We start from the raw sequence: 27401 nt of genomic DNA, 5'->3' as shown, positions 1-27401 counted from the left end.
CTGTGGGTGTAAACCCCATCTGTAGAATCTTATCCACCACTGTCCTCCTATGTGGGGGGATTCCACCGCCTTCCCATTTTAACTGCACAACATTCCTCCTTTTAAACATGGAGGAAGATAAAACATTTTCATGCTCCTTCCCTGCTTGCTCCCCCTTCCCAGATCCTGTAGCAGCAACACCAGCATAAGTTTTTCTTACACCAGCAGCATTTGCAGTCTTGTCCTTAGACACAATCAAACCTGCTGGTAGAGAGTGTGAATCAGCTGGGATAGCAGTCTTCTGATTAGAGGCAGGACCCTCCCCCTCCCCCGAGCACATGGTTTCTTTTCTGGGATCAATCACAGTCATGGCTGCTGCAGACTCCTGGAAAGTTGTAGCACTACTGCACCCAGCATCTCCTCCACCATTCACAGGAACAGCCGCTGTGCCTGGTCCAGGCAAAGTCTCTGTATTGTCCATGGACCTCTCTGCAGACTGAAGCTGACAGTTATTAGCAGATGTTATTGCATGTTGTACATTGTCTATGGGTCTGGGCTGACTGCCTGCAGCACTACAACCCTCAGCAAGCACATTGTCATTAAAGTTCACACCATCATCCTGCACACACACTGTACCTGCACTTTGTCTCTCCACAGGTCTTTCTTCCACAGGGCTAGGAACTGTGTCCATCTTTTCCTCACCATCCTGGGAAGTGGATTCAAGTTTATTGATGAAATCCAGCATGGCAGAACCTTCAACCTCCTGCTCAGATGTTCCACATTGCTGGGGAGTGAAGGGGACAGAGGCCTCCACCATTGAGGACTCAGCAGATGTCTGAGGTGTTGAAGAGCTGGGCTCATCCTCCGGGCCCACTTTCTCACTCTCTGCTGTCTGTAGCTGCATCTCCTCACTGGTCTCCTCACCCTCCATGCAGGAAGCGGCTCCTTTTCTCATTTGGCTGAATCTTTCTTCATTCTTAGATTTTTCTTTAAATGCTCCACTATTCTCCTTCAGAGAACTCACCAGTTCTTTCTGCTTCCGCAGAGCTTGTTCCAGGTCTTTCAGCTCAGGCCTCAGAGCCGGTCTTTTCTTGCTGAACACTTTGGCACAAATCTGCTTTTTCTTTTTAAATTCATTTTTCAAAGCCACCAACTTCTCCTCTTCCTTCTCAATCCGCTTCAGCGTTTCAATAACCCTCCGTCTAAAGGCAGACAGGGACTCATCTTTCCTTGGGCCAGGCCCAGTGTCGTCCACAGGCTGAGGCCTATCCAGGGGGCCTCCACCAGGATCCTCCCCAGGATCCTGCATCACTCCTGGGGCAGAGGAGCAACTCTAGTCCCTGGTCTCTGGAAGCACAGGAGCAAAGGAACTAGCAACCTCACACCTCGCTGTCAGGGAGTGGAATGGCAGTTTCCCACCATCCCTGTGCTGAGTTCCCGGGTCTGTACACCCGCTGTGCCCATTATGAGGGGTTCTCACCATCCCTGTGCTGAGTTCCCGGGTCTCTACACCCACTGTGCCCATTATGAGGGGTTCTCACCATCCCTGTGCTGAGTTCCCGGGTCTGTACACCCGCTGTGCCCATTATGAGGGGTTCCCACCATCCCTGTGCTGAGTTCCCGGGTCTGTACACCCGCTGTGCCCATTATGAGGGGTTCTCACCATCCCTGTGCTGAGTTCCCGGGTCTGTACACCCGCTGTGCCCATTATGAGGGGTTCTCACCATCCCTGTGCTGAGTTCCGGGGTCTGTACACCCGCTGTGCCCATTATGAGGGGTTCCCATCATCCCTGTGCTGAGTTCCCGGGTCTGTACACCCACTGTGCCCATTATGAGGGGTTCTCACCATCCCTGTGCTGAGTTCTCGGGTCTGTACACCCGCTGTGCCCGTTATGAGGGGTTCTCACCATCCCTGTGCTGAGTTCCCGGGTCTGTACACCCGCTGTGCCCATTATGAGGGGTTCCCACCATCCCTGTGCTGAGTTCCCGGGTCTGTACATCCGCTGTGCCCATTATGAGGGGTTCTCACCATCCCTGTGCTGAGTTCCCGGATCTGTACACCCGCTGTGTCCATTATGAGGGGTTCCCACCATCCCTGTGCTGAGTTCCCGGATCTGTACACCCGCTGTGCCCATTATGAGGGGTTCTCACCATCCCTGTGCTGAGTTCCCGGGTCTGTACACCCGCTGTGCCCATTATGAGGGGTTCCCACCATCCCTGTGCTGAGTTCCCGGGTCTGTACACCCGCTGTGTGTCCATTATGAGGGGTTCCCACCATCCCTGTGCTGAGTTCCCGGGTCTGTACACCCGCTGTGCCCATTATGAGGGGTTCCCACCATCCCTGTGCTGAGTTCCCGGGTCTGTACACCCGCTGTGCCCATTATGAGGAGGTCCCACCATCCCTGTGCTGAGTTCCCGGGTCTGTACACCACCTGTGCCCATTATGAGGGGTTCCCACCATCCCTGTGCTGAGTTCCTGGGTCTGTACACCCCCTGTGCCCATTATGAGGGGTTCTCACCATCCCTGTGCTGAGTTCCCGGGTCTGTACACCCGCTGTGCCCATTATGAGGGGTTCCCACCATCCCTGTGCCCATTATGAGGGGTTCTCACCATCCCTGTGCTGAGTTCCCGGGTCTGTACACCCACTGTGCCTATTATGAGGGGTTCCCACCATCCCTGTGCTGAGTTCCCGGGTCTGTACACCCGCTGTGCCCATTATGAGGGGTTCCCACCATCCCTGTGCTGAGTTCCCGGGTCTGTACACCCGCTGTGCCCATTATGAGGGGTTCCCACCATCCCTGTGCTGAGTTCCCGGGTCTGTACACCCGCTGTGCCCATTATGAGGGGTTCTCACCATCCCTGTGCTGAGTTCCCGGGTCTGTACACCCGCTGTGCCCATTATGAGGGGTTCCCACCACCCCTGTGCTGAGTTCCCGGGTCTGTACACCCGCTGTGCCCATTATGAGGAGTTTCCACCATCCCTGTGCTGAGTTCTCGGGTCTGTACACCCGCTGTGCCCATTATGAGGGGTTCCCATCATCCCTGTGCTGAGTTCCCGGGTCTGTACACCCGCTGTGCCCATTATGAGGGGTTCCCACCATCCCTGTGCTGAGTTCTCGGGTCTGTACACCCGCTGTGCCCATTATGAGGGGTTCCCACCATCCCTGTGCTGAGTTCCCGGGTCTGTACACCCGCTGTGCCCATTATGAGGGGTTCCCACCATCCCTGTGCTGAGTTCCCGGGTCTGTACACCCGCTGTGCCCATTATGAGGGGTTCTCACCATCCCTGTGCTGAGGTCCTGGGTCTGTACACCCGCTGTGCCCATTATGAGGGGTTCTCACCATCCCTGTGCTGAGTTCCCGGGTCTGTACACCCGCTGTGCCCATTATGAGGGGTTCCCACCATCCCTGTGCTGAGTTCCCGGGTCTGTACACCCGCTGTGCCCATTATGAGGGGTTCCCACCATCCCTGTGCTGAGTTCCCGGGTCTGTACACCTGTTGGGTTGCTGTAGATGGAAGTTGATCTCTTTGCTCTGCAGATGAATAAACAGAATGATACAAAAATAAAGATTCTGTTACTTTGTATCTTTCTATATTTCTCTGTGGATTTGTGTTGTTTATAAACATTGATTTGTTTGCTCCGCCTTCTGTGGGAGAACTGGAATCAAAGCTGACAATTACTGTATACTGGGAGGGGCAGAGACACTGGGAGGGGCAGAGACACTGGGAGGGGCAGAGACACTGGGCACTAAGGATGAGCTCCGGCGTGTTCACATGCTGCACCCGCCAGGAAGTCGGCACTGCGCTAATCACAAGCAGAGAGACATTTCCCGATGTGCGGCTGCAGAGATGGGGAAATGTCTCCCTGCCTGTGATTAGCGCTGTGCCGACTTCCTGGGGGGCTCTACACGTGGGCTGTGCCGACTTCCTGGGGGGCTCTACACGTGGGCTGTGCCGACTTCCTGGCGGGCTCTACACGTGGGCTGTGCCGACTTCCTGGGGGGCTCTACACGTGGGCTGTGCCGACTTCCTGGGGGGCTCTACACGTGGGCTGTGCCGACTTCCTGGGGGGCTCTACACGTGGGCTGTGCCGACTTCCTGGGGGGCTCTACACGTGGGCTGTGCCGACTTCCTGGGGGGCTCTACACGTGGGCTGTGCCGACTTCCTGACGGGCTCTACACGTGGGCTGTGCCGACTTCCTGGGGGCTCTACACGTGGGCTGTGCCGACTTCCTGGGGGGCTCTACACGTGGGCTGTGCAGACTTCCTGGCGGGCTCTTCACGTGGGCTGTGCCGACTTCCTGGGGGCTCTACACGTGGGCTGTGCAGACTTCCTGGGGGCTCTACACGTGGGCTGTGCAGACTTCCTGGCGGGCTCTACACGTGGGCTGTGCAGACTTCCTGGGGGCTCTACACGTGGGCTGTGCCGACTTCCTGGCGGGCTCTTCACGTGGGCTGTGCCGACTTCCTGGGGGCTCTACACGTGGGCTGTGCAGACTTCCTGGCGGGCTCTACACGTGGGCTGTGCCGACTTCCTGGGGGGCTCTACACGTGGGCTGTGCCGACTTCCTGGGGGGCTCTACACGTGGGCTGTGCAGACTTCCTGGCGGGCTCTACACGTGGGCTGTGCCGACTTCCTGGGGGGCTCTACACGTGGGCTGTGCGAACACGCCGGAGCTCATCCTTACTGGGCACACCCACACATGTCCTGTCTACAAAGATGATGTTTTTGTGGGCGTGTCTAGCACTTCCAAAGTCTGCAACTAGTTAAAAAACCTTTGTGTGGACCGCCCCTTTTATGGAAGGCCTTCTTATGTGGGACATTGATGATTATTTTTCAGCAGTCCCTTTCATAGTGCCCATTGATGTCAACTTTAATATTTCTGCTAATCTTCATGGAGTGAACTGTTGGGGGTGCTCTGGTGTCTCTTGCCTATTCCGGCTCCATGTTTTCCAGTGTGGTGTGAGAGGTTGTGGAATAGACAGGAAGGGTGGAGAGGAATTCCACACACAATCTGTTCAATGGGCTCCATCAGATTTCTATCAACTCTCACCTGGGGATTGTAGTGGCTGTAGCCCATCCGCCTCCTCCGGGCGTCATTCAATGGAGATGGGGAAATCTTTTTTTATTGCTGTCTGTTTTTCTGCTGGGGGGGGGGGGGGTTAAGGGTACCTGTTGCAGTGGGGTGCCTTTTCCTGTGAGGGTACTTGTTGTAGTGGGGTGCCTGTTCCTGGGGGGATCTGTTCCTGGGGGGGGTACCTGTTCCTGTGGGGGTACTTTTTCCCTTGGGGGTACTTGTTCATGTGGGGGATTGCTTTAAGTTGGGGGGGGGGGTTATAAAATGATAACAGAAGTTAACTTCTCCTTCGATATAGAAATAGAGGGAAATGGAAGCACCCCATAGGGGGTGGAGCCTGATTATATGATGAATGGACTAGTAAGTGGTGTAAGACTGGACTAGACGGGTCACTTCGGGGGCCAGTTGTCTGAGCTCCACCTGTTCTGGATCTCTCCAGCTTGGAGCGTGGACGGTTCCGGGTGTTTCATCGCACGTTCTCCATGTGACTGAACCTGTCTAGACGGCCAATATGAGACTTTCTATGTTTGTGCGTTCCTCGGTTCCCCGAGGCCGTGTAAATGATTATTTGTAGGAATTGTACTTATTGGAAATGTGTGTCTGTACAGCGAGTGCACCGCCAGACTGGAATATTACAGACACGCTACGCTCACTTACTGTTAACTCTTCACACAGCAGAAGAATGTAAGCCTGCCTCTGGAAGCTTGCTGAGACAATGTACTGAGCAGGGGCACTGCTGGCCCTGGTACCAAGGGCATATGCCCCAGGTCTCCTACTGCATGCCTGAGGTCCTCTCTCCCTCTCACTCATCAAAGTACCCTAACCCCAGGTCTCCTACTGAGGGCCCCAGGCCCTAATCCTAACCCCAACCCCGGGTCTCCTACTGAGGGCCCTTACCCTAACCCCAGGCCCTAACTCTGACCCTAACCCCAAGTCTCTTACTGCATGCCCAAGGTCCTCTCTCCCTCTCACTCATCAAAGTACCCTAACCCCAGCTCTCCTACTGAGTGCCCTGGGCCCTAACCCTAACCCCAGGTCTCCTACTGAGTGCCCCAGGCCCTAACCCTAACCCCAGGTCTCATACTGAGTGCCCCAGGCCATAATCCTAACCCCGGGTCTCTACTGAGGGCCCCAGGCCCTAACCCTAACCCTGGGTCTCCTACTGAGGGCCCTTACCCTAACCCCAGGCCCCAACTCTAACCCTAACCCCAAGTCTCTTACTGCATGCCCAAGGTCCTCTCTCCCTCTCATTTCTCAAAGTACCCTAACCCCAGGTCTCCTACTGAGTGCCCCAGGCCCTATCCCTAACCCCAGGTCTCCTACTGAGTGCCCCGGGCCCTATCCCTAACATCATGTCTCCTACTGAGTGCCCCGGGCCCTAACCCTAACCCCAGGTCTCCTACTGAGTGCCCCAGGCCCTATCCCTAACCCCAGGTCTCCTACTGAGTGCCCCAGGCCCTAACCCTAACCCCAGGTCTCCTACTGAGTGCCCCGGGCCCTAACCCTAACCCCAGGTCTCATACTGAGTGCCCCAGGCCCTATCCCTAACATCAGGTTTCCTACTGAGTTGGAGTCCAATGCCTGATCCCTCCATGTCACCCATGGAGTTCAATGGAAGATCCTCCAAAGCATTGATAGCAAGCCGTGAAAGTCGTTTCACCAAGTCATAGCGCCTTGAGGCGATTCAGTTCACATTTGCAGCGCTATACAAATCATTCATTCATTCAAGTCATGAAGTCAGACCTGTGATTCGCCCAGCATCATATTTTGGTGGGAAGATCTGAAGAGCAGACTTGTCCCCTTTTATCAATGTCTTGTACACTTATAAATCCAAATCCTGGATGATATGAGATCCCACAGACAGGAATCTTCCCTCCGGGGTACGGAGGAGAAGTGGGTGACCAATCGGGGAACACGGGAAGATGGCAGGAGCACAGATTGTTCTGCATGTGTCGGAGAAGGAATGTCCGGTCCCCGCTGTTCTCTAGTCATGTTCTTTAATTAGTACAAAGTACTTACTGGAGGGGACATGTGCCACGTGCCACGCTCTCAGTAATTACAGGACATCCACCTTGGGGCACATGTGTACAATCAGCCGGGAGTCGCCCGTTCACTCGTCCTCCTCACCCCATCCTCCCTGTCTGGATGATTTCATGTTCCTTTCATATTCACAGACTTTTCCCATAATCCCCCGGGACGGTGCTGCATGGAGAGCATAGTCCAGATGTGGAGGGAAATGGTGGCAGCCAATGTATGAGAATGATGGGAACGTGTGCATACATTCTCCTACCGGAGTACCAGAAGGAAACCTCATACAAACTCCATGCAGATAGTGCCCTGGCTGAGATTTGTACTGAGAGTCCCAGTGCTGCAAGACAGAAGTGCTAACCACTGAGCCACTGCGCCGCCCCTTTAAAAGCCTGCAGATGATTCCTGCTGCTGTTGTTTCATTATTGGACGCGTGTTCCTTTAAGAATGGCGGTATATGGAGAGAGAGTTTCCATATGCCCCTCCCCCGACTCCTTTATGGATCTGACCTGACACAATGTATACAACCCATCTATATGTTATGTAAGGATTCGGAATTTTCCTCTTCCTATCATTCTCCGATCTTCACCAGAGGCAAGCGAGATATCATCTCCTGATTACCGGCTATAAACCAGATGTGCCGGCAGAGAACACGCTTCTCCGCAGGCTCTCTTCTAATCCTCATCAACATTCTAATGAAACCTTTCCATTCTCATAACATATTGTATTTTATACCTTGTGATGTCATCACTGGGTGAACGTGATGTCATCACTCTGTGCTTCTCTATGCGATGCAGGCAGATCATGGCTGGTGGGAGGGGCCGGCAGGGGGCTGTACCTATCTTCCTGAAAACACCCCAGCCCCCGCTTCAGTACTTCTCTATAAAACCTTCAGTCCTGATGTAAGCAGTGGGAGGAGTTATGTAAATATTAAAATGCCTTAGTGGGCCGGTCCTAGGCAGGCTGTATTTCCATGAATGAACAATGCTGCCTATAAATCACACAGTCCGCTGTATTTCCATAGGGGGCGACTCTGATGACTTCTTGTTAGTATACGGCGGGATGAGTTGGTTTTCTGTACAATATGTATGGATCTTACAATTTCTCATAATATTGTACAAATGGTATACTCTTCCTCTCCCTGACGAAGTAGTTCTCTCCGAAACGCGTCGGGTCTGTCCTGATTTAACCTCAATGTAGACGAAGCTGACTGACATGGAAGATAATAATGGTTGATCATGGAAAATTGGGTATCCCGAGCAACATAGCATGTAATGCTGTATATGTATACTAATGCCGGCTGTGCTGTAATCTTCTATTGTTTATCCTGTTCTGTACTGGAATAAAGATCGGAACACTTTGTACATCACCTAAAAAGTCCCCAAGGGGGAAAAATAGATTTCCCATAGAGAGATCTTTCCCGTGTACAAAGGAGGGTCAGGGGTCCCCATGTCCCCCATAGAGCGACCTCTCCTGTCTGCAGAGAAGGAGGGTCAGGGGTCCCCATGTTCCCCCCCATAGAGCGACCTCTCCTGTCTGCAGAGAAGGAGGGTCAGGGGTCCCCATGTTCCCCCCCATAGAGAGACCTCTCCTGTCTGCAGAGAAGGAGGGTCAGGGGTCCCCATGTTCCCCCCCATAGAGCGACCTCTTCTGTCTGCAGAGAAGGAGGGTCAGGGGTCCCCATGTTCCCCCCCATAGAGAGACCTCTTCTGTCTGCAGAGAAGGAGGGTCAGGGGTCCCCATGTTCCCCCATAGAGAGACCTCTCCTGTCTGCAGAGAAGGAGGGTCAGGGGTCCCCATGTTCCCCCCCATAGAGAGACCTCTCCTGTCTGCAGAGAAGGAGGGTCAGGGGTCCCCATGTTCCCCCATAGAGAGACCTCTTCTGTCTGCAGAGAAGGAGGGTCAGGGGTCCCCATGTTCCCCCCCCCCCCATAGAGAGACCTCTCCTGTCTGCAGAGAAGGAGGGTCAGGGGTCCCCATGTTCCCCCCCATAGAGAGACCTCTCCTGTCTGCAAAGAAGGAGGGTCAGGGGTCCCCATGTTCCCCCATAGAGAGACCTCTTCTGTCTGCAGAGAAGGAGGGTCAGGGGTCCCCATGTTCCCCCATAGAGCGACCTCTCCTGTCTGCAGAGAAGGAGGGTCAGGGGTCCCCATGTTCCCCCCCATAGAGAGACCTCTTCTGTCTGCAGAGAAGGAGGGTCAGGGGTCCCCATGTCCCCCCCCATAGAGAGACCTCTTCTGTCTGCAGAGAAGGAGGGTCAGGGGTCCCCATGTTCCCCCCCATAGAGAGACCTCTCCTGCCTGCAGAGAAGGAGGGTCAGGGGTCCCCATGTTCCCCCCCCATAGAGAGACCTCTTCTGTCTGCAGAGAAGGAGGGTCAGGGGTCCCCATGTTCCCCCATAGAGAGACCTCTTCTGTCTGCAGAGAAGGAGGGTCAGGGGTCCCCATGTTCCCCCCCCCATAGAGAGACCTCTCCTGTCTGCAGAGAAGGAGGGTCAGGGGTCCCCATGTTCCCCCATAGAGAGACCTCTTCTGTCTGCAGAGAAGGAGTGTCAGGGGTCCCCATGTTCCCCATAGAGAGACCTCTCCTGTCTGCAGAGAAGGAGGGTCAGGGGTCCCCATGTTCCCCCATAGAGAGACCTCTTCTGTCTGCAGAGAAGGAGGGTCAGGGGTCCCCATGTTCCCCCATAGAGAGACCTCTTCTGTCTGCAGAGAAGGAGGGTCAGGGGTCCCCATGTTCCCCCATAGAGAGACCTCTCCTGTCTGCAGAGAAGGAGGGTCAGGGGTCCCCATGTTCCCCCCCCATAGAGAGACCTCTTCTGTCTGCAGAGAAGGAGGGTCAGGGGTCCCCATGTTCCCCCCCCCCCATAGAGAGACCTCTTCTGTCTGCAGAGAAGGAGGGTCAGGGGTCCCCATGTTCCCCCCCATAGAGAGACCTCTCCTGTCTGCAGAGAAGGAGGGTCAGGGGTCCCCGTGTTCCCCCCCCCCATAGAGAGACCTCTCCTGTCTGCAGAGAAGGAGGGTCAGGGGTCCCCATGTTCCCCCCCATAGAGAGACCTCTTCTGTCTGCAGAGAAGGAGGGTCAGGGGTCCCCGTGTTCCCCCCCCCCCCATAGAGAGACCTCTCCTGTCTGCAGAGAAGGAGGGTCAGGGGTCCCCATGTTCCCCCATAGAGAGACCTCTTCTGTCTGCAGAGAAGGAGGGTCAGGGGTCCCCGTGTTCCCCCCCCCATAGAGAGACCTCTCCTGTCTGCAGAGAAGGAGTGTCAGGGGTCCCCATGTTCCCCATAGAGAGACCTCTTCTGTCTGCAGAGAAGGAGGGTCAGGGGTCCCCATGTTCCCCCATAGAGAGACCTCTTCTGTCTGCAGAGAAGGAGGGTCAGGGGTCCCCGTGTTCCCCCATAGAGAGACCTCTTCTGTCTGCAGAGAAGGAGGGTCAGGGGTCCCCATGTTCCCCCATAGAGAGACCTCTTCTGTCTGCAGAGAAGGAGGGTCAGGGGTCCCCATGTTCCCCATAGAGAGACCTCTTCTGTCTGCAGAGAAGGAGGGTCAGGGGTCCCCATGTCCCCCCCCCCCCCATAGAGAGACCTCTTCTGTCTGCAGAGAAGGAGGGTCAGGGGTCCCCATGTTCCCCCCCCCCATAGAGAGACCTCTTCTGTCTGCAGAGAAGGAGGGTCAGGGGTCCCCATGTTCCCCCCCATAGAGAGACCTCTCCTGTCTGCAGAGAAGGAGGGTCAGGGGTCCCCATGTTCCCCCACAGAGAGACCTCTTCTGTCTGCAGAGAAGGAGGGTCAGGGGTCCCCATGTTCCCCATAGAGAGACCTCTTCTGTCTGCAGAGAAGGAGGGTCAGGGGTCCCCATGTTCCCCCATAGAGAGACCTCTTCTGTCTGCAGAGAAGGAGGGTCAGGGGTCCCCATGTCCCCCCCCCCCCACAGAGAGACCTCTTCTGTCTGCAGAGAAGGAGGGTCAGGGGTCCCCGTGTTCCCCCCCCCATAGAGAGACCTCTCCTGTCTGCAGAGAAGGAGGGTCAGGGGTCCCCATGTTCCCAATAGAGAGACCTCTTCTGTCTGCAGAGAAGGAGTGTCAGGGGTCCCCATGTTCCCCCCCCCCATAGAGAGACCTCTTCCATCTGCAGAGAAGGGGGGTCAGGGGTCCTCCATAAAGAGACCTCTTCCATCTGCAGAGAAGGGGGGTCAGGGGTCCTCCATAAAGAGACCTCTTACATCTGCAGAGGAGGGTCAGGGGTCCCCGTGTGCCCCATAGAGAGACCTCTTCTGTCTGCAGAGAAGGAGGGTCAGGGGTCCCCGTGTTCCACATAAAGAGAGACCTCTCCCATCTGCAGAGAAGGGGGGTCAGGTGTCCCCGTGTTCCCCCATAGAGAGACCTCTTCCTTTTGCAGAGAAGGAGGGCCAGGGGTCCCCATGTTCTCCATAGAGATCCATTTCAAACCTAAAAATTAAAAGTTGTCAGCCGACACATTTCAGGGTTCTAGATCTCCTTCTTCAAGGCCTGAGATCACTGAGCAACTTCATCTGTATGAGGAAAGATGCAGCAGTCAGCAGTGATTGTGTCTACTGGCTGCACCCCAGACTACCGCACCTCCCATCCCCCTCATAGGGGGACACACATAAAGGCTCTTGCAGTACCTCAGGCCTGGAAGAAGGACATCTCTAACCCAGAAATGTGGTGGATATCAAATGTGAATAAAACTGATTGTTGGAACCTGACTGACCCGCCTATCTGTCTGTATGTGACCCCCTGGAGATGGAAGGTCATTGACCTGATGACATCATCATACCTGTTATGAATGAATGAAGATGAATAATGAAGGTTTTGTAGCTTTCTCTGTATTTTATTGTATCCGTTTCATCGTCTTTTAGGAATTTTGGAATTCATCAGCCTGGCGGTCGGTCTTGTCAGTATCCGCGGTGTGGACTCCGGTCTCTACCTGGGAATGAACGAGCGAGGCGAGCTGTATGGGTCGGTAAGGCTGAATTTTTCCTGACTTGCTAAACATGAATGTAGAGATAAAAAAGTGGAAATAGTCATGGTGCCAGACTCCTGGGCCATTTCTGAAGGTTCCATGGGTTTCTCAAGGTTTACTGTCCTCCATAGTCTCCATTCACATGGATAGGAAGATCTCAGCTATAGGACATGTTCTCATCACCATAGAATCCCTCGAAAATAACCTTCACTTTCCTGGGAAAAGAATAAGGATCTCCATGTTGGTGAATGGAACCCTCTGTGTGTGTGTGTGTCGGCTTTAACGAGAACCCCGGGGGGGGGGGGGGGGGGGGCACAGGGTTTACCAATCACACCCAGAGCTTCACATAAGACTATGGAAGGGTTCAGTCATCATCCGGGTTTATTGTTGTCCCATTGAGGAGAATGTCCTCCACTTCCTGCCCCCGAGACAGGAATCAGAACCAGTGTCCCCATTGGAGATTTCCCCTCCCTTCCTGTTCTGGTGACAACTCTACAATTTTGCATTTTCCTATCACTTGATGACACTAGGACCTGTGGGTGAGATTGAATGTCCCCGGCGGGAACAACTTCCTGCCTCAGATGAGAAGACAATGTAACCATGGGAGATCTGTGGGTCTCGTTCCCGGCAATCGGCACACAAAGACATCCCGGCACTGTTCTCTGCCAGAAAGCAAGCCATAGATGGTTCAGTGGGGAGCAGATGAGATTGGATCTATCTATGGGCAAGCTGATTGTACCGATCGTTCCATAATCCACTTGGGTACAACCAGCATGTTGGCGTTTTCATGCGATTATTTCCAGCAGTTATAACAATGTGGTCTCCTGGGCGGGACAGCAGGAAAGAAAATGACACAATCTATGGTCGGCCTTAAAGTGGAACTCCAGCCTGCTATAAAAGAATCAATGCAGAATAAAGGTCTCAAGAGGAGGGCGGGTCCCTCTGGTTGGGAGTCACACCCACATCTCACTTTCTCAGGCTCTGAAAATCGCATTCTTTCATTTCAATAAATCCTGATCACTTTCCCTGATAAACCGCAGTAATTAGGTTACACATGGCAGCCCCACCCCCGCTCCCGCGCCCAGGGGCCTGAAAATCTGGTATCTGGAAATTGGGTGACGGAGCCGCGCTCTGCAGCTGGTTCAATCTGAACTTGGAATGACGGTAACTCCTCACAGTCCATATGGGGCCCAGAAAAAGAAGAGCGATCCCATAGAGGTCTTCTGTCCACCGAGTCTGACCAAGAGCGCTCAGTAATTACAGGGGAGCTCAGGTGTCCGCTAAACTCCCCCCCGCCAAACTCTCCCCCCCCGCTAAACTCCCCCCGCCAAACTCTCCCCCCCCGCTAAACTCCCCCCCGCTAAACTCTCCCCCCCGCTAAACTCCCCCCCCGCTAAACTCTCCCCCCCGCCAAACTCTCCCCCCCCGCTAAACTCCCCCCCCGCCAAACTCTCCCCCCCCGCTAAACTCCCCCCCCCGCCAAACTCTTCCCCCCCGCTAAACTCCCCCCCCGCTAAACTCTCCCCCCCCGCCAAACTCTTCCCCCCCGCCAAACTCTTCCCCCCCCGCTAAACTCCCCCCCGCCAAACTCTCCCCCCCCGCCAAACTCTTCCCCCCCGCCAAACTCTTCCCCCCCGCTAAACTCCCCGCTAAACTCTCCCCCCCTAAACTCCCCCCCGCTAAACTCTCCCCCCCGCTAAACTCCCCCCCCGCTAAACTCTCCCCCCCGCTAAACTCCTCCCCGCTAAACTCTCCCCCCCGCTAAACTCTCCCCCCGCTAAACTCTCCCCCCCCCCGCCAAACTCTCCCCCCCGCTAAACTCCCCCCGCTAAACTCTCCCCCCGCCAAACTCTCTCCCCCCGCCAAACTCTTCCCCCCCGCCAAACTCTCCCCCCCCGCCAAACTCTCCCCCCCCGCCAAACTCTCTCCCCCGCCAAACTCTCCCCCCCGCCAAACTCTTCCCCCCCCGCCAAACTCTTCCCCCCCGCCAAACTCTTCCGCCCGCCAAACTCTTCCCCCCCCACCAAACTCTTCCCCCCGCCAAACTCTTCCCCCCCCGCCAAACTCTCCCCCCCCCGCCAAACTCTTCCCCCGCCAAACTCTTCCCCCCGCCAAACTCTTCCCCCCCGCCAAACTCTCCCCCCCGCCAAACTCTTCCCCCGCTAAACTCCCCCCCCGCTAAACTCTCCCCCCCCGCCAAACTCTCCCCCCCGCTAAACTCTCCCCCCCCGCCAAACTCTCCCCCCCCGCTAAACTCTCCCCCCCCGCCAAACTCTCCCCCTGCCAAACTCTCCCCCCCGCCAAACTCTTCCCCCCCGCTAAACTCCCCCCGCTAAACTCTCCCCACCACCCCGCTAAACTCTCCCCCCCGCTAAACTTCCTCCCAGCTAAACTCTCCCCCCCCGCTAAACTCTCCCCCCCGCTAAACTCCTCCCAGCTAAACTCTCCCCCCCCCGCTAAACTCTCCCCCCCCGCTAAACTCCCCCCGCTAAACTCTCCCCCCCCGCCAAACTCTCCCCCGCCAAACTCTCCCCCCCCCTACTCTCCCCCCCCGCTAAACTCTCCCCCCCGCCAAACTCTCCCCCCCCGCCAAACTCTCCCCCCGCCAAACTCTCCCCCCGCCAAACTCTCCCCCCCGCCAAACTCTCCCCCCGCCAAACTCTCTCCCCCGCCAAACTCTCCCCCCCGCCAAACTCCCCCCCCCGCCAAACTCTCCCCCCCGCCAAACTCTTCCGCCCGCCAAACTCTTCCCCCCCCCGCCAAACTCTTCCGCCCGCCAAACTCTTCCCCCCTCGCCAAACTCTTCCCCCCCGCCAAACTCTTCCCCCCCCGCCAAACTCTTCCGCCCGCCAAACTCTTCCCCCCCCGCCAAACTCTTCCCCCGCCAAACTCTTCCCCCCCCGCCAAACTCTCCCCCCCCGCCAAACTCTTCCCCCGCCAAACTCTTCCCCCCCGCCAAACTCTTCCCCCCGCCAAACTCTTCCCCCCCCCCGCCAAACTCTCCCCCCCGCCAGACTCTTCCCCCCGCCAAACTCTCCCCCCCGCCAACTCTTCCCCCCCGCCAAACTCTTCCCCCCCCGCCAAACTCTTCCCCCCGCCAAACTCTCCCCCCCGCCAAACCCCCCCCCCTCCCCCCCGCCAAACTCTTCCCCCCCCGCCAAACTCTTCCCCCCCACCAAACTCTTCCCCCGCCAAACTCTTCCCCCGCCAAACTCTCCCCCCCCGCCAAACTCTTCCGCCCGCCAAACTCTCCCCCCTGCCAAACTCTCCCCCCCGCCAAACTCTTCCCCCCGCCAAACTCTCCCCCTGCCAAACTCTTCCCCCTGCCAAACTCTTCCCCCTGCCAAACTCTCCCCCCCGCCAAACTCTTCCCCCGCCAAACTCTTCCCCCTGCCAAACTCTCCCCCCCGCCAAACTCTTCCCCCCGCCAAACTCTCCCCCCTGCCAAACTCTCCCCCCCGCCAAACTCTTCCCCCCGCCAAACTCTTCCCCCCGCCAAACTCTTCCCCCCCCGCCAAACTCTTCCCCCCCCCGCCAAACTCTTCCCCCCGCCAAACTCTCCCCCCCGCCAAACTCTTCCCCCCCACCAAACTCTTCCCCTGCCAAACTCTCCCCCCGCCAAACTCTTCCGCCCGCCAAACTCTCCCCCCTGCCAAACTCTTCCCCCTGCCAAACTCTCCCCCCTGCCAAACTCTTCCCCCTGCCAAACTCTTCCCCCTGCCAAACTCTCCCCCCCGCCAAACTCTTCCCCCCGCCAAACTCTCCCCCCTGCCAAACTCTTCCCCCCTGCCAAACTCTCCCCCCCGCCTAACTCTCCCCCCCGCCAAACTCTTCCCCCCGCCAAACTCTCCCCCCTGCCAAACTCTTCCCCCCGCCAAATTCCTCTACAAACTTGCGCCCTTTTTTTTAGTCCAATAATCTGCCTTCTTGGTTATTCTTTGTTTACAGTGCTGCGGGGAAGGAATGGCTCAGCCTGCACCTCATTGGACTAAATAAGAGCATGAGTTTGGCGGGAGGTGAGGTGAGCTTGACTGGGAGTGTATTTGGCTGGGGGTGAGCTTGGCTGGGGGTGAGGTTGGCTGGAGGTGAGCGTGGCTGGGGGTGAGTGTGGCTGGAGGTGAGCGTGGCTGGAGGTGAGCGTGGCTGGAGGTGAGTGTGACTAGAGGTGAGCGTGGCTTAGGGTGCATGTGGCTGGGGGTGAGCGTGGCTGGAGGTGCTTTTGGCTGGAGGTGCGTTTGGCTGGAGGTGAGCATATCTGGGGGTGAGCATGGCTGGAGGTGAGCATATCTGGAGGTGAGCGTGGCTTGAGGTGAGCGTGACTAGAGGTGAGCATGGCTGGGGGTGCATGTGGCTGGGGGTGCATGTGGCTGGAGGTGCGTTTGGCTGGAGGTGAGCGTGGCTGGAGGTGAGCGTGGCTGGGGGTGAGCGTGGCTGGAGGTGAGCGTGGCTGGGGGTGAGCGTGGATGGGGGTGCATGTGGCTGGAGGTGCATGTGGCTGGGGGTGAGCGTGGCTGGGGGTGAGCGTGGCTAGAGGTGCATTTGGCTGGAGGTGAGCGTGGCTGGAGGTGCATGTGGCTGGGGGTGAGCGTGGCTGGAGGTGCATGTGGCTGGGGGTGAGCATGGCTGGAGGTGAGCGTGGCTGGAGGTGAACGTGGCTGGAGGTGCATGTGGCTGGGGGTGAGCGTGGCTGGGGGTGAGCGTGGCTGGAGGTGCATTTGGCTGGAGGTGCATGTGGCTGGGGGTGAGCGTGGCTGGGGGTGCATGTGGCTGGAGGTGCATGTGGCTGGAGGTGCATGTGGCTGGGGGTGAGCGTGGCTGGGGGTGAGCGTGGCTAGAGGTGCATTTGGCTGGAGGTGAGCGTGGCTGGAGGTGCATGTGGCTGGGGTGAGCGTGGCTGGAGGTGCATGTGGCTGGGGGTGAGCGTGGGCTGGAGGTGAACGTGGCTGGAGGTGCATGTGGCTGGGGGTGAGCGTGGCTGGGGGTGAGCGTGGCTGGAGGTGCATTTGGTTGGAGGTGAGCGTGGCTGGAGGTGCATGTGGCTGGGGGTGAGCGTGGCTGGAGGTGCATTTGGCTGGAGGTGAGCGTGGCTGGAGGTGCATGTGGCTGGGGGTGAGCGTGGCTGGAGGTGAGCGTGGCTGGAGGTGCATTTGGCTGGAGGTGAGCGTGGCTGGAGGTGCATGTGGCTGGGGGTGAGCGTGGCTGGAGGTGAGCGTGGCTGGAGGTGAGCGTGGCTGGGGGTGAGTGTGGCTGGAGGTGAGCGTGGCTGGGGGTGAGTGTTGCTGGAGGTGCATTTGGCTGGAGGTGAGCGTGGCTGGAGGTGCATGTGGCTGGGGGTAAGCGTGGCTGGAGGTGAGTTTGACGGACATCTGAACCTGACCCTTCCCTGCAATACAGGACACTTTTAATGTGGGGTGTGGCTGTTACTCAGCTCTGCCGGTGTCTTGCCGAATAAGTTCCTTCGGTGGATAAGTTCCCCCCCTGTACTGCGCAGTACCAACTAGTAACAGCCGCCGGAGATAGCCGAAGCTCAAACGCTTCAATCAGCTGTACACGGCGCCTGCGCTCTGGGTCCAGGTTCCTTCCCCCACCATCCAAGTGGACCTAGAGGGGGAATCTAAAAGAGCCGAGTGCAGCGAGGCCGTGCCCGAAGCGTGGCGAGCCAAGCGAGGGGCCCTCTTACAGGCGCCGTCTACAGCTGATTTGGACCTATTCCCCTTCGGCATCCTGCGCAGTAGAGGGGGTCCTTATCCGCCGAGTGGAACTTTCTCGGCAGAACACCGGCACAGAGCACTGCAGTGGGGATAGTGTAATAAGAAGGCATATGGAGGGTGGGGGAGAGCTGGCCGAGGTCAGTATAAGTCTGGCATGGCACTCGGTGGGAAAATAATCATCTTTAATGACTTTGCGATGTGTGGATGTTTATTCCTGTGTTACTGCAAAAATAGTGATGTCCAAAAAAGCTCGACACGATCTATCCCAACCCCCGCTCCATCCTTACAGACAATGACTGCCGAAGACTGGGCCATCACCTCTACAATCTGTCCATAACTGGTGTCACTCTAAATCCCTGTGAGATTCTACTGTTGGGATCCCATGTGATTCCATTGACTGGGACATCATGAACTTTCCATGTTTTCTCGTGAATCGTCTCCTCAATAACCTTAGCCAGTCTATGGCATTATCCACTAAATGGTGTCACCCTAAATCCACACTTCCATGTGATTCTACTGGTTGGCATTCCATGAGATTCTATTGGTTGGGATTCTTTGAGATTCTACTGGTTGGATTCCATGACATTCTATTGGTTGGGATTCTATGAGATTCTATTGGTTGGGATTCTTTGAGATTCTTCTGGTTGGGATTCCATGACATTCTATTGGTTGGGATTCTTTGAGATTCTACTGGTTGGGATTCCATGACATTCTATTGGTTGGGATTCTTTGAGATTCTACTGGTTGGGATTCTATGAGATTCTATTGGTTGGGATTCTTTGAGATTCTACTGGTTGGGATTCTTTGAGATTCTACTTGTTGGGATTCCATGAGATTCTACTTGTTGGGATTCTATGAGATTCTTCTGGTTGGGATTCTTTGAGATTCTTCTGGTTGGGATTCCATGACATTCTATTGGTTGAGATTCTTTGAGATTCTACTGGTTGGGATTCTATGAGATTCTATTGGTTGGGATTCTTTGAGATTCTACTGGTTGGGATTATATGAGATTCTATTGGTTGGGATTCTTTGAGATTCTTCTGGTTGGGATTCCATGACATTCTATTGGTTGGGATTCTTTGAGATTCTACTGGTTGGGATTCCATGACATTCTATTGGTTGGGATTCTTTGAGATTCTACTGGTTGGGATTCCATGACATTCTATTGGTTGGGATTCTTTGAGATTCTACTGGTTGGGATTATATGAGATTCTATTGGTTGGGATTCTTTGAGATTCTTCTGGTTGGGATTCCATGACATTCTATTGGTTGGGATTCTTTGAGATTCTACTGGTTGGGATTCCATGACATTCTATTGGTTGGGATTCTTTGAGATTCTACTGGTTGGGATTCCATGAGATTCTACTGGTTGGGATTCCATGAGATTCTATTGGTTGGGATTCTTTGAGATTCTACTGGTTGGGATTCCATGAGATTCTACTGGTTGGGATTCCATGAGATTCTATTGGTTGGGATTCTTTGAGATTCTTCTGGTTGGGGTTTCATGGACTTTCCTTGTTTTCTTTTGCCTCTTCTCCTCAATAATAATAATAATAGTCCTTGCTGGTTCCATCCGGCAGTGAAGGGGTGACGCGGCGGGATCGTACGGGTTTGTGACCCGGGGCAGAGTAAGGTGTTAAGGAGAATTCCTCCTGCCAAAGCCGTCATTAGATTTCCCTTCCATAGAGGAGAAGAATGTGGCGTCTGAGGCGCTGTGCGATATTCCGCCTGGACTGCGCTGGTTTCTCGGGAGTCTCGCTCGCTCGCTACATATGGAAGTCATTTCATGATTAAAAATGTGTTTCTCGAATGGTCGGCCCTCTTCCCTCGGCGGATTTGAGCGGCCCTGCGATGTGTCACTTGAAGCCAGCTTCTTTTATGTCAAAGCTGTAAAATTCATGCTGAAAACACAGATTGTCTGTGCCAAGGCATAAGGGAACAATCTTCAAAAAATCTGCGTACAGGTGGAGATTTTCCTATTAAAATGATCAAAGACACAATTAGCAACGCTCAAAGAAAAACATTCTGGATCCAAAGGAAAAAGTCAAGGTTTTCTACTCAGCTGGGAGGACGCCGCCAACATCCCAGATGGTTAACCTTCGCTGTGCAGCACCACGCACCTCCAGGCAGCATAACATGGGGCATTTCACCCGAATTATTCCTTTCCCGAAAGTGCGCCAGAAGGTGCAGAACGTGTCTGGCCACCATTGGATTTACTTCTGATTTGGGGGTCAATTATGGGCAATACAGCCACTAAAAATGGAAAACCCCCAGTAAACAAAGGATAATAAACATCCACACTATAGGGGCAAACGTATGGGAACATCTGATCATCACATCACACCTAGTCCTACAGTGAGGAGAAAAAAAGGATTTGATCAGCTGCTGATTTTGTGACAAAGAAACGATCAGTCTATCATTTTATTGGTCGGTTTATTATAACAGTGAGAGAATAACAACAAAAATATCCAGAAAAACACATTTCATAAACGTTATAAATTGATTTGCATTTTAATGAGTGAATTAAGTATGTGAACCCTTCACAAAACATGACTTAGTAGTTGGTGGAGAAACCCTTGTTGGTGATCACAGAGGTTAGATGTTTCTTGGAGTTGGCCTCCAGGTTTACACACATCTCAGGAGGGATTTTGTCCTCTTTGCAGATCCTCTCCAAGTCATTAAGGTTTCCAGGCTGATGTTTGGTAACTCGAACCTTCAGCTCCCTCCACATATTTTCTATGGGATTAAGGTCTGGAGACTGGCTAGGCCACCGCAGGACCTTCATGTGCTTCTTCTTGAGCCACTCCTTTGTTGCCTTGGCCATGTGTTTTGGGTCATTGTCATGCTGGAAGACCCGTCCATGACCCATTTTCTATGCCTTGGCTGAGGGAAGAAGGTTCTCACCCAAGATTTGATGGTACATGGCCCCATCCATCGTCCCTTTGATGTGGTGAAGTTGTCCTGTCCTCTTAGCAGAAAAACATCCCCAAAGCATAATGTTTCCACCTCCATGTATGACAGTGGGGGATGGTGTTCTTGGGGTCATAGGACCTCCATGTATGATGGTGGGGAATGGTGTTCTTGGGGTCATAGGTCCTCCATGTATGATGGTGGGGGATGGTGTTATTGGGGTCATAGGACCTCCATGTATGACGGTGGGGGATGGTTTTCTTGGGGTCATAGGACCTCCATGTATGACGGTGGGGGATGGTGTTCTTGGGGTCATAGGACCTCCATGTATGACGGTGGGGGATGGTGTTCTTGGGGTCATAGGCAGCATTACTCCTCCTCCAAACACAGTGAGTTGAGTTGATGCCAAAGATCTCAATTTTGGTCTCATCTGACCACAACACTTTCCCCCAGTTCTCCTCTGAATCATTCGATGTTCATTAGTGATCTTCAGACGGACCTGTACATGTGATTTCCTGAGCAGGAGGACCTTGCGGGGGCTGCAGGATTTCAGTCCTTCACAGTGTAGTGTGTTACCGATTGTTTTCCTGGTGACTATGGTCCCAGCTGAGATCATTGAGAAGATTCTCCTGTGTAGTTCTGGGCTGATTCCTCACCGTTCTCATGATCATTGAACCTCCACGAGGTGAGATCTTGTATGGAGCCCCAGACCGAGGGAGATCGATCGTTATTTTGTGTTTCTTCCATTTGTGAATAATCGCACCAACTGTTGTCACCCTCTCACCAAGCTGCTTGGCGATGGTCTTGTAGCCCATTCCAGCCTTGTGTAGGTCTACAATCTTCTCCCCGACATCCTTGGACAGATCTTTGGTCTTGGCCATGGTGGAGAGATTGGAATCTGATTGCTTCTGTGGACAGGTGTCTTTTGTACAGGTAACAAGCTGAGGTTAGGAGCACTACCTATAAGAGAGAGAGAGAGAAGAGTGCTCCTAATCTCAGCTCATTACCTGTATAGAAGACACCTGGGAGCCAGAAATCTTGCTGATTGATCGGGGATCAAAAACTTATTTCACTCATTAAAATGCAAATCAATTTCTGACTTTTTTGAAATGCGTTTTTCTGGATATTTTTGTTGTAATTCTCTCCCTGTTCTAATAAACCGACCCTCACTGTATATGGCCAAAAGCATGTGCCCCCCCCCCCCCCCCCCCCCCCCAAAATGATGGCGTTCAGGTGTCTCCAGTAAAGTATCCTGGTAATCCTCCATCATACATAGACATAGTAGACAGTTGTGCTCTTCCAACCTTGTGGTAACAATTTGGTGAAGACCCTTTTCTGTTCCAGCATGATTGTGCCCCCCTATGTACAACGTATGACTGTGCGAGAATACACAGTATCTTGAAAAAGTATTCACCCCCTTGGCATTTTTCGTGTTTTGTTGTCTCACAACCTGGAAATAACATGGATTGTTTGAGGATTTGCATCATTTCATTTACAGAACACGCCCACAACTTTGAAGATGTTTTTTTTATTGTGAAGTAAACAACAAATAGGACAAAATAACAGAAAAAGTCAATGTGCATAACTATTCACCCCCCTAAAGTCAATACTTTGTAGAGACACCTATCACAGCTCCGAGTCGCTTTGGATAAGTCTCTATGAGGTGCCACATCTCACCACTGGGATTTCTGCCCATTCCTCCTCCTTGCAAAACTGCTCCAGTTCCTTCAAGTTGGATGATTTGTGCTTGTGAACAGCAATCTTTAAGTCTGACCACAGATTTTCTATTGGATTGAGGTCTGAGCTTTGACTAGGCCATTCCAACACATTTACATGTTTCCTCTTAAACCACTCAAGTGTTGCTTTAGCAGTGTGTTTGGGGTCATTGTCCTGCTGGAAGGTGAACCTCCATCCTAGCCTCAAATCACACACAGAGTGCTACAGATTCTGCTCAAGAATATCCCTGTATTTATCACCATCCATCTTTCCCTCAACTCTGACCAGTTTCCCAGTCCCGACTGCTGAAAAACATCCCTACAGCATGATGCTGCCACCACCATGTTTCACAGTGGGGATGGTGGTCCTTGGGTGATGTGATGTGTTGGGTTTGCGCCAGACATTTTTCTTTGTTTCTTTGATGGCCAAAAAGTTGAATTTTAGTCTCATCAGACCAGAGCACCTTCCTCCATACATTTTGGGAGTCTCCCACATGCCTTTTCACAAACTCCAAACGTGCCATTTTATTTTTTGCTGAAAGTAATGTCTTTCTTCTGGCCACTCTGCCATAAAGCCCAACTCTATGGAGCGTACGGCTTATTGTCATCCTATGTACAGATACTCCAGTCTCTGCTGTGGAACTCTGCAGCTCCTCCAGGGTTACCTTAGGTCTCTGTGCTCCTCTCTGATTAATGTCCTCCTTGCCCGCTCCGTGAGTTTTGGTGTGCGGCCGTCTCTTGGCAGGTTTGCTGTTGGGCCATGTTCTTTCCATTTGGTTATGATAGATTTGATGGAGCTCCTAGGGATCAGCAAAGATTTGGATATTTTTTTATAACCTAATCCTGACTTGTACTTCTCAACAACATTGTCCCTTACTTGTGTGGAGAGTTCCTTGGTCTTCATGGCAGTGTTTGGTTAGTGGTTCCTCTCTCTTAGGTGTTGCAGCCTCTGGGGCCTTTCACAAAGGTGTGTCTATGTAATGACAGGTCATGTGACACTTAGATTGCACACAGGTGACATCATTTCACTAATTATGGGACTTCTGAAGGTAATTGGTTACACCAGAGCTTTTCATGGGCTTCATAACAAAGGGGGTGAATACATACACACATGACAATTATCAGTTTTTTATTTCTGAAAAATAGTTTTATGTATTTATTTTTATAATTTTATTTCACCAACTTAGACTATTGTGTTCTGATCATCACATAGAATTCAGATTAAAAAAACATTGAACTAAAGGCTGTAATGTAACAAAATAGGTAAAAAGCCACGGGGGGGGGGGGACACTTTTGCAAGGCACTGTACATTTTTGGTTGTAACATGACAAAATGTGGGAAATTTCAAGGGGTATGAATACTTTTTCAAGGCACTGTATACATGGAGGAGTCGGCTTTGGTTGATCATCCTTTAATGTTTAGTTGCTACTGAATGTATTTACATGCCATGTGAGAATCATGGAGGCCGCCTTTGCTGTACTTGTGTGTAGCCGGCCTGGTCCTCATTCCAGGGTCACTGCCAACCATGTAACACTCCTCCCGTATTCAAATCTCCAATATCATATTGATGGGGACACCAAGTCATATGTCGGGGTCCTGTACACCACTCCACTGTAGCAAGGGTCTCCAAACCTTTTAAAACAAAGGGCCAGTTTTCTGTCCTTCAGACTTTAGGGGGGCCAAACTGTGCCCAGTGGGAGTAAACAATTGCCCATTGTTGGTGTCAGTGGTAAGAATAATGCCTCAAGGGCCAGATCAAGGCAAGCAAAGGGCCACAGTTCAGAGACCACTTCTCTAGAGGATGGCAGTTCCTTCAACCGCAGATGGGACAATAGTGCGGACAGTTCACCAAAAGTAGAGCGGGCTCAACATGTCTCCACCAATCCAAAGAGAACTCCATTCTTCTATCCAGCCATGTCCTGGAGGTACTGCAATGTCACCAGACACAGCCACACATCCACATTCGGGACATACATGCACGCCGGCACGCATGCGCACACACTCACTCACATGCAGAAGCATTTCTATATTGAACTGAGTGTACCTAATAAATATTGTTTTATTTTTTTTAACATTTTAAACCATTGTTTCTGTAATTACAATAAAATGATTTTTCCTGGCTGTGGATGAAGTGTGCTGGGGGCTGTACTGAGGCACTACAAGTCTCAGCATACCTTGTCACTCCATCCATGGTGCTGTTCTAGAGCAGAGGTCTCCAGACTGTGGCCCTTTGCTTTTTTTTTTATCTGGCCCTTGGAACACTATTTCCTTCCATTATTATGAGGCACTATTCTTCCCTCCGACACCAACAACGGGGAATTATTCCTCCCATTGACACCAATAATGGAGCAGAAATTCTTCCTCGCTTCTATTGATGAGGCACTATTCCTTCCACACTAACACCAATGATGGGGAGGCTAGGCCTCCTATTAATCCTTGTGATGGGGTGCTATTCCTCCTCCTTACCACAAGGGTGTCATTTTTTTATTTTTTCTTTACTCCCACTGACCACCCAGCCCTGAGGCATTTTCTAATCCCACTGGCCACAGCCTGGCCCCGCCCCTTGTTTAGAAAGTTTGGAGACCCCTGTTCTAGAGGATGTCTGCCATCCGATGGACCTTTGCATCTAGGAGTCCTCCAGGTACTCAGATGGTATATCTCTGGCCAACATTCAGTGTTCCTCCCGATGGCTGAAGGAGGACATCTCCAGATATGAAAGCTGGGCTGGGTTTACTAAAGGCTTATAGACCGTTGGCATTACAAGATGGTTTCCAGAGCTCAGTGAATGAGGTGAACTTTCACTTTGCACATGATTGGATGATGGGAGTCAGTGGACCTCCATCTCATTCACTGAGCTATGGGACCTTTCTCCTGTAAAGTGAATCCCTGTGTGGTCTTCACGGTGATATTTCAGGTTCCATGCAGCAGAGGTTTGTCTGTTTCTGGGTTAGAACATAACAAGGTTGATGATTCCTGACTAATACGATAGTATTCAGAACTGAACCTCACCTGTTTTTTTTTTTTTTACTTCTATTTAACAGAAGAAGCTGAACAGAGAGTGCGTCTTCCGGGAACAATTTGAAGAAAACTGGTACAACACCTACGCATCCACTTTGTACAAACACGTGGACTCAGAAAGACAATTCTATGTGGCCTTAAATAAAGATGGTTCCCCGAGAGATGGATACAGGACTAAAAGACACCAAAAGTTCACCCATTTCCTCCCGAGACCCGTGGACCCCTCCAAAATACCGGTCATGTACAGAGACCTCTTCCATTATAGGTGATGACCCCCGGACTGTGGACTGCAATGTACATAACTGGGACTTGCTGACTGGAGAGCTGGTGACAATACTACTTGCCTGAAATCACATTCCTTCTGAAATGTCCAAGGGTTGTGATGTAGATGAGTGGGAGAGGGCCTTCAGAATATAGACCACTTTTTATATTAAGAAGACATTTACTTTTGTAAATAATAATAAGACAATAGGTACTTTGTACCATTCTCGACCATCAAATGTATACCACTGGTTGCCTGTCTCTGGAACCCAATACTAATAACCATTCCTGACGTTGGTTGAGTTAAAGTCTCCAGTACAGCTGATGTACAGAGTTTGCTGCTCCATCTGTGTCTGGGGACTTTAAGCTTAGAGTAATGGTACTGTGCTTGAATGTAAGAGAGCATTATCAAAGGGGATTACAAATTCGGCCTTTTTAGTTTAAAGCAGAAAAATTAAAAAGGGAGATTCTGTTTTGGAGTCTTTGAAAAAGTGAGAGAACATTTTATTACTACACTATATGGCCGTAGGTTTGTGGACACCTGACCAGCACACTTGTTTGAGTTTCTTGGATATCCCATTTCAAAATCATGTCCGTCAATATGGATCACTAACTACCCCTCCATTGCCATTAATACAGAGTCCCCCTCCCCCCTTTCCTATGACCATTAACAGGGAGTCACCCCCTTGGCCATCAATTTGAAGTCCCCTCTCCCCATTGCCATTACTATGGAGCCCCCCCTCCCATGACCATTAATATTGAATTGATCCCCTTTGTGGCTATACCATTCTCCACTCTTCTGGGAAGACTTTCCACAGGATTTTGGATGGAGTTACCCCTCCTTGCATGGACATTCATATGAAGTTGCTCCCTTCCCCCTTTGTAGCTATACCATCCTCCACTCCTCTGGGCAATCTTTCCATGAGATTTTGGATTGTGTCTGTGGGAATTTCTGCCAAATTGTGAGGTCTGGTACTGATGTTGGGTGGGAAGACCTGGCTGACGGATCAAGCACCAAAAAAAAGGATCTGGCTAACTAACGCCATTCCAATTCATCCCAAAGGTGTTCAGTAGGGTTGAGTTTAGGGTTCTGTGCAGGTCATTCAAGTTCCTCCATGACCTTAGACATATTGAACACCTTTGGGAAGGCCTCATCCTAAAGGTGTTCCATAGGGTTAAGGTCAAGTACTGATGTTGGATGAGAAGGCCTTACCTTGGAGTTGCCTTCCATCTCCCCATTACGCCATTAATATGGAGTTGCCCCCTTAGTGACTATGACATCCTCAACTCATCTTGGAAGGCTTTCCACAAGATGTTGGAGGGTGTCTGTGGGAATTTGTGCTCATTTGTGAGGTCAGGTACTGCTGTTGAATGAGAAGACCTTATACCAAAGGTCTTCCAAAAGTACAGTTGAGGTTGGGCCTCTGTACAGGACACTGAAGTTCCTCCACACCAAAATGGTCACACCATGTATTTATGGAGCTGGCTTTGTCAACGGGGGGGGGGGGGGGGGCACAGTCATACTGGAAGAGAAAAGGGTCTTCAACAAATGGTTACCACGAGGTTGGAGGAACACAATTGTCTACATTCTGTGCCACTAAGGCCGGCCATAGACAGAGCAAATTTCTTTCCTGCAACCACGCGTTGCAGCAAGGAAAACTGCTTGATTCCCTTATCAACACAGTCAGTGTTGATGGGGGGATCTCTCCCGTGGAGC

General features: G+C 52.7%; 1 protein-coding gene across 1 annotated transcript in view; it reads left to right on the top strand.

Annotated features, from left to right (window-relative positions):
- The window catches only part of FGF16 (fibroblast growth factor 16), a 44567-nt gene extending 17383 nt beyond the window's left edge, over window positions 1-27184 (top strand). The window contains exons 2-3 of the mRNA XM_073600833.1: window positions 11966-12069; window positions 25447-27184. Of these exons, the coding sequence (XP_073456934.1) occupies window positions 11966-12069; window positions 25447-25692 (350 nt within the window). The 3' untranslated portion in view covers window positions 25693-27184. The remainder of the gene's footprint in view (window positions 1-11965; window positions 12070-25446) is intronic.
- The last annotated feature ends 217 nt before the right edge of the window (window positions 27185-27401 follow it).

This window comes from Aquarana catesbeiana, linkage group LG09, assembly GCF_042186555.1.
Source record: "Aquarana catesbeiana isolate 2022-GZ linkage group LG09, ASM4218655v1, whole genome shotgun sequence".
NCBI classification, from domain to species: Eukaryota; Metazoa; Chordata; class Amphibia; order Anura; family Ranidae; genus Aquarana; species Aquarana catesbeiana.
This window is presented reverse-complemented; position numbering and strand designations above follow the sequence as displayed.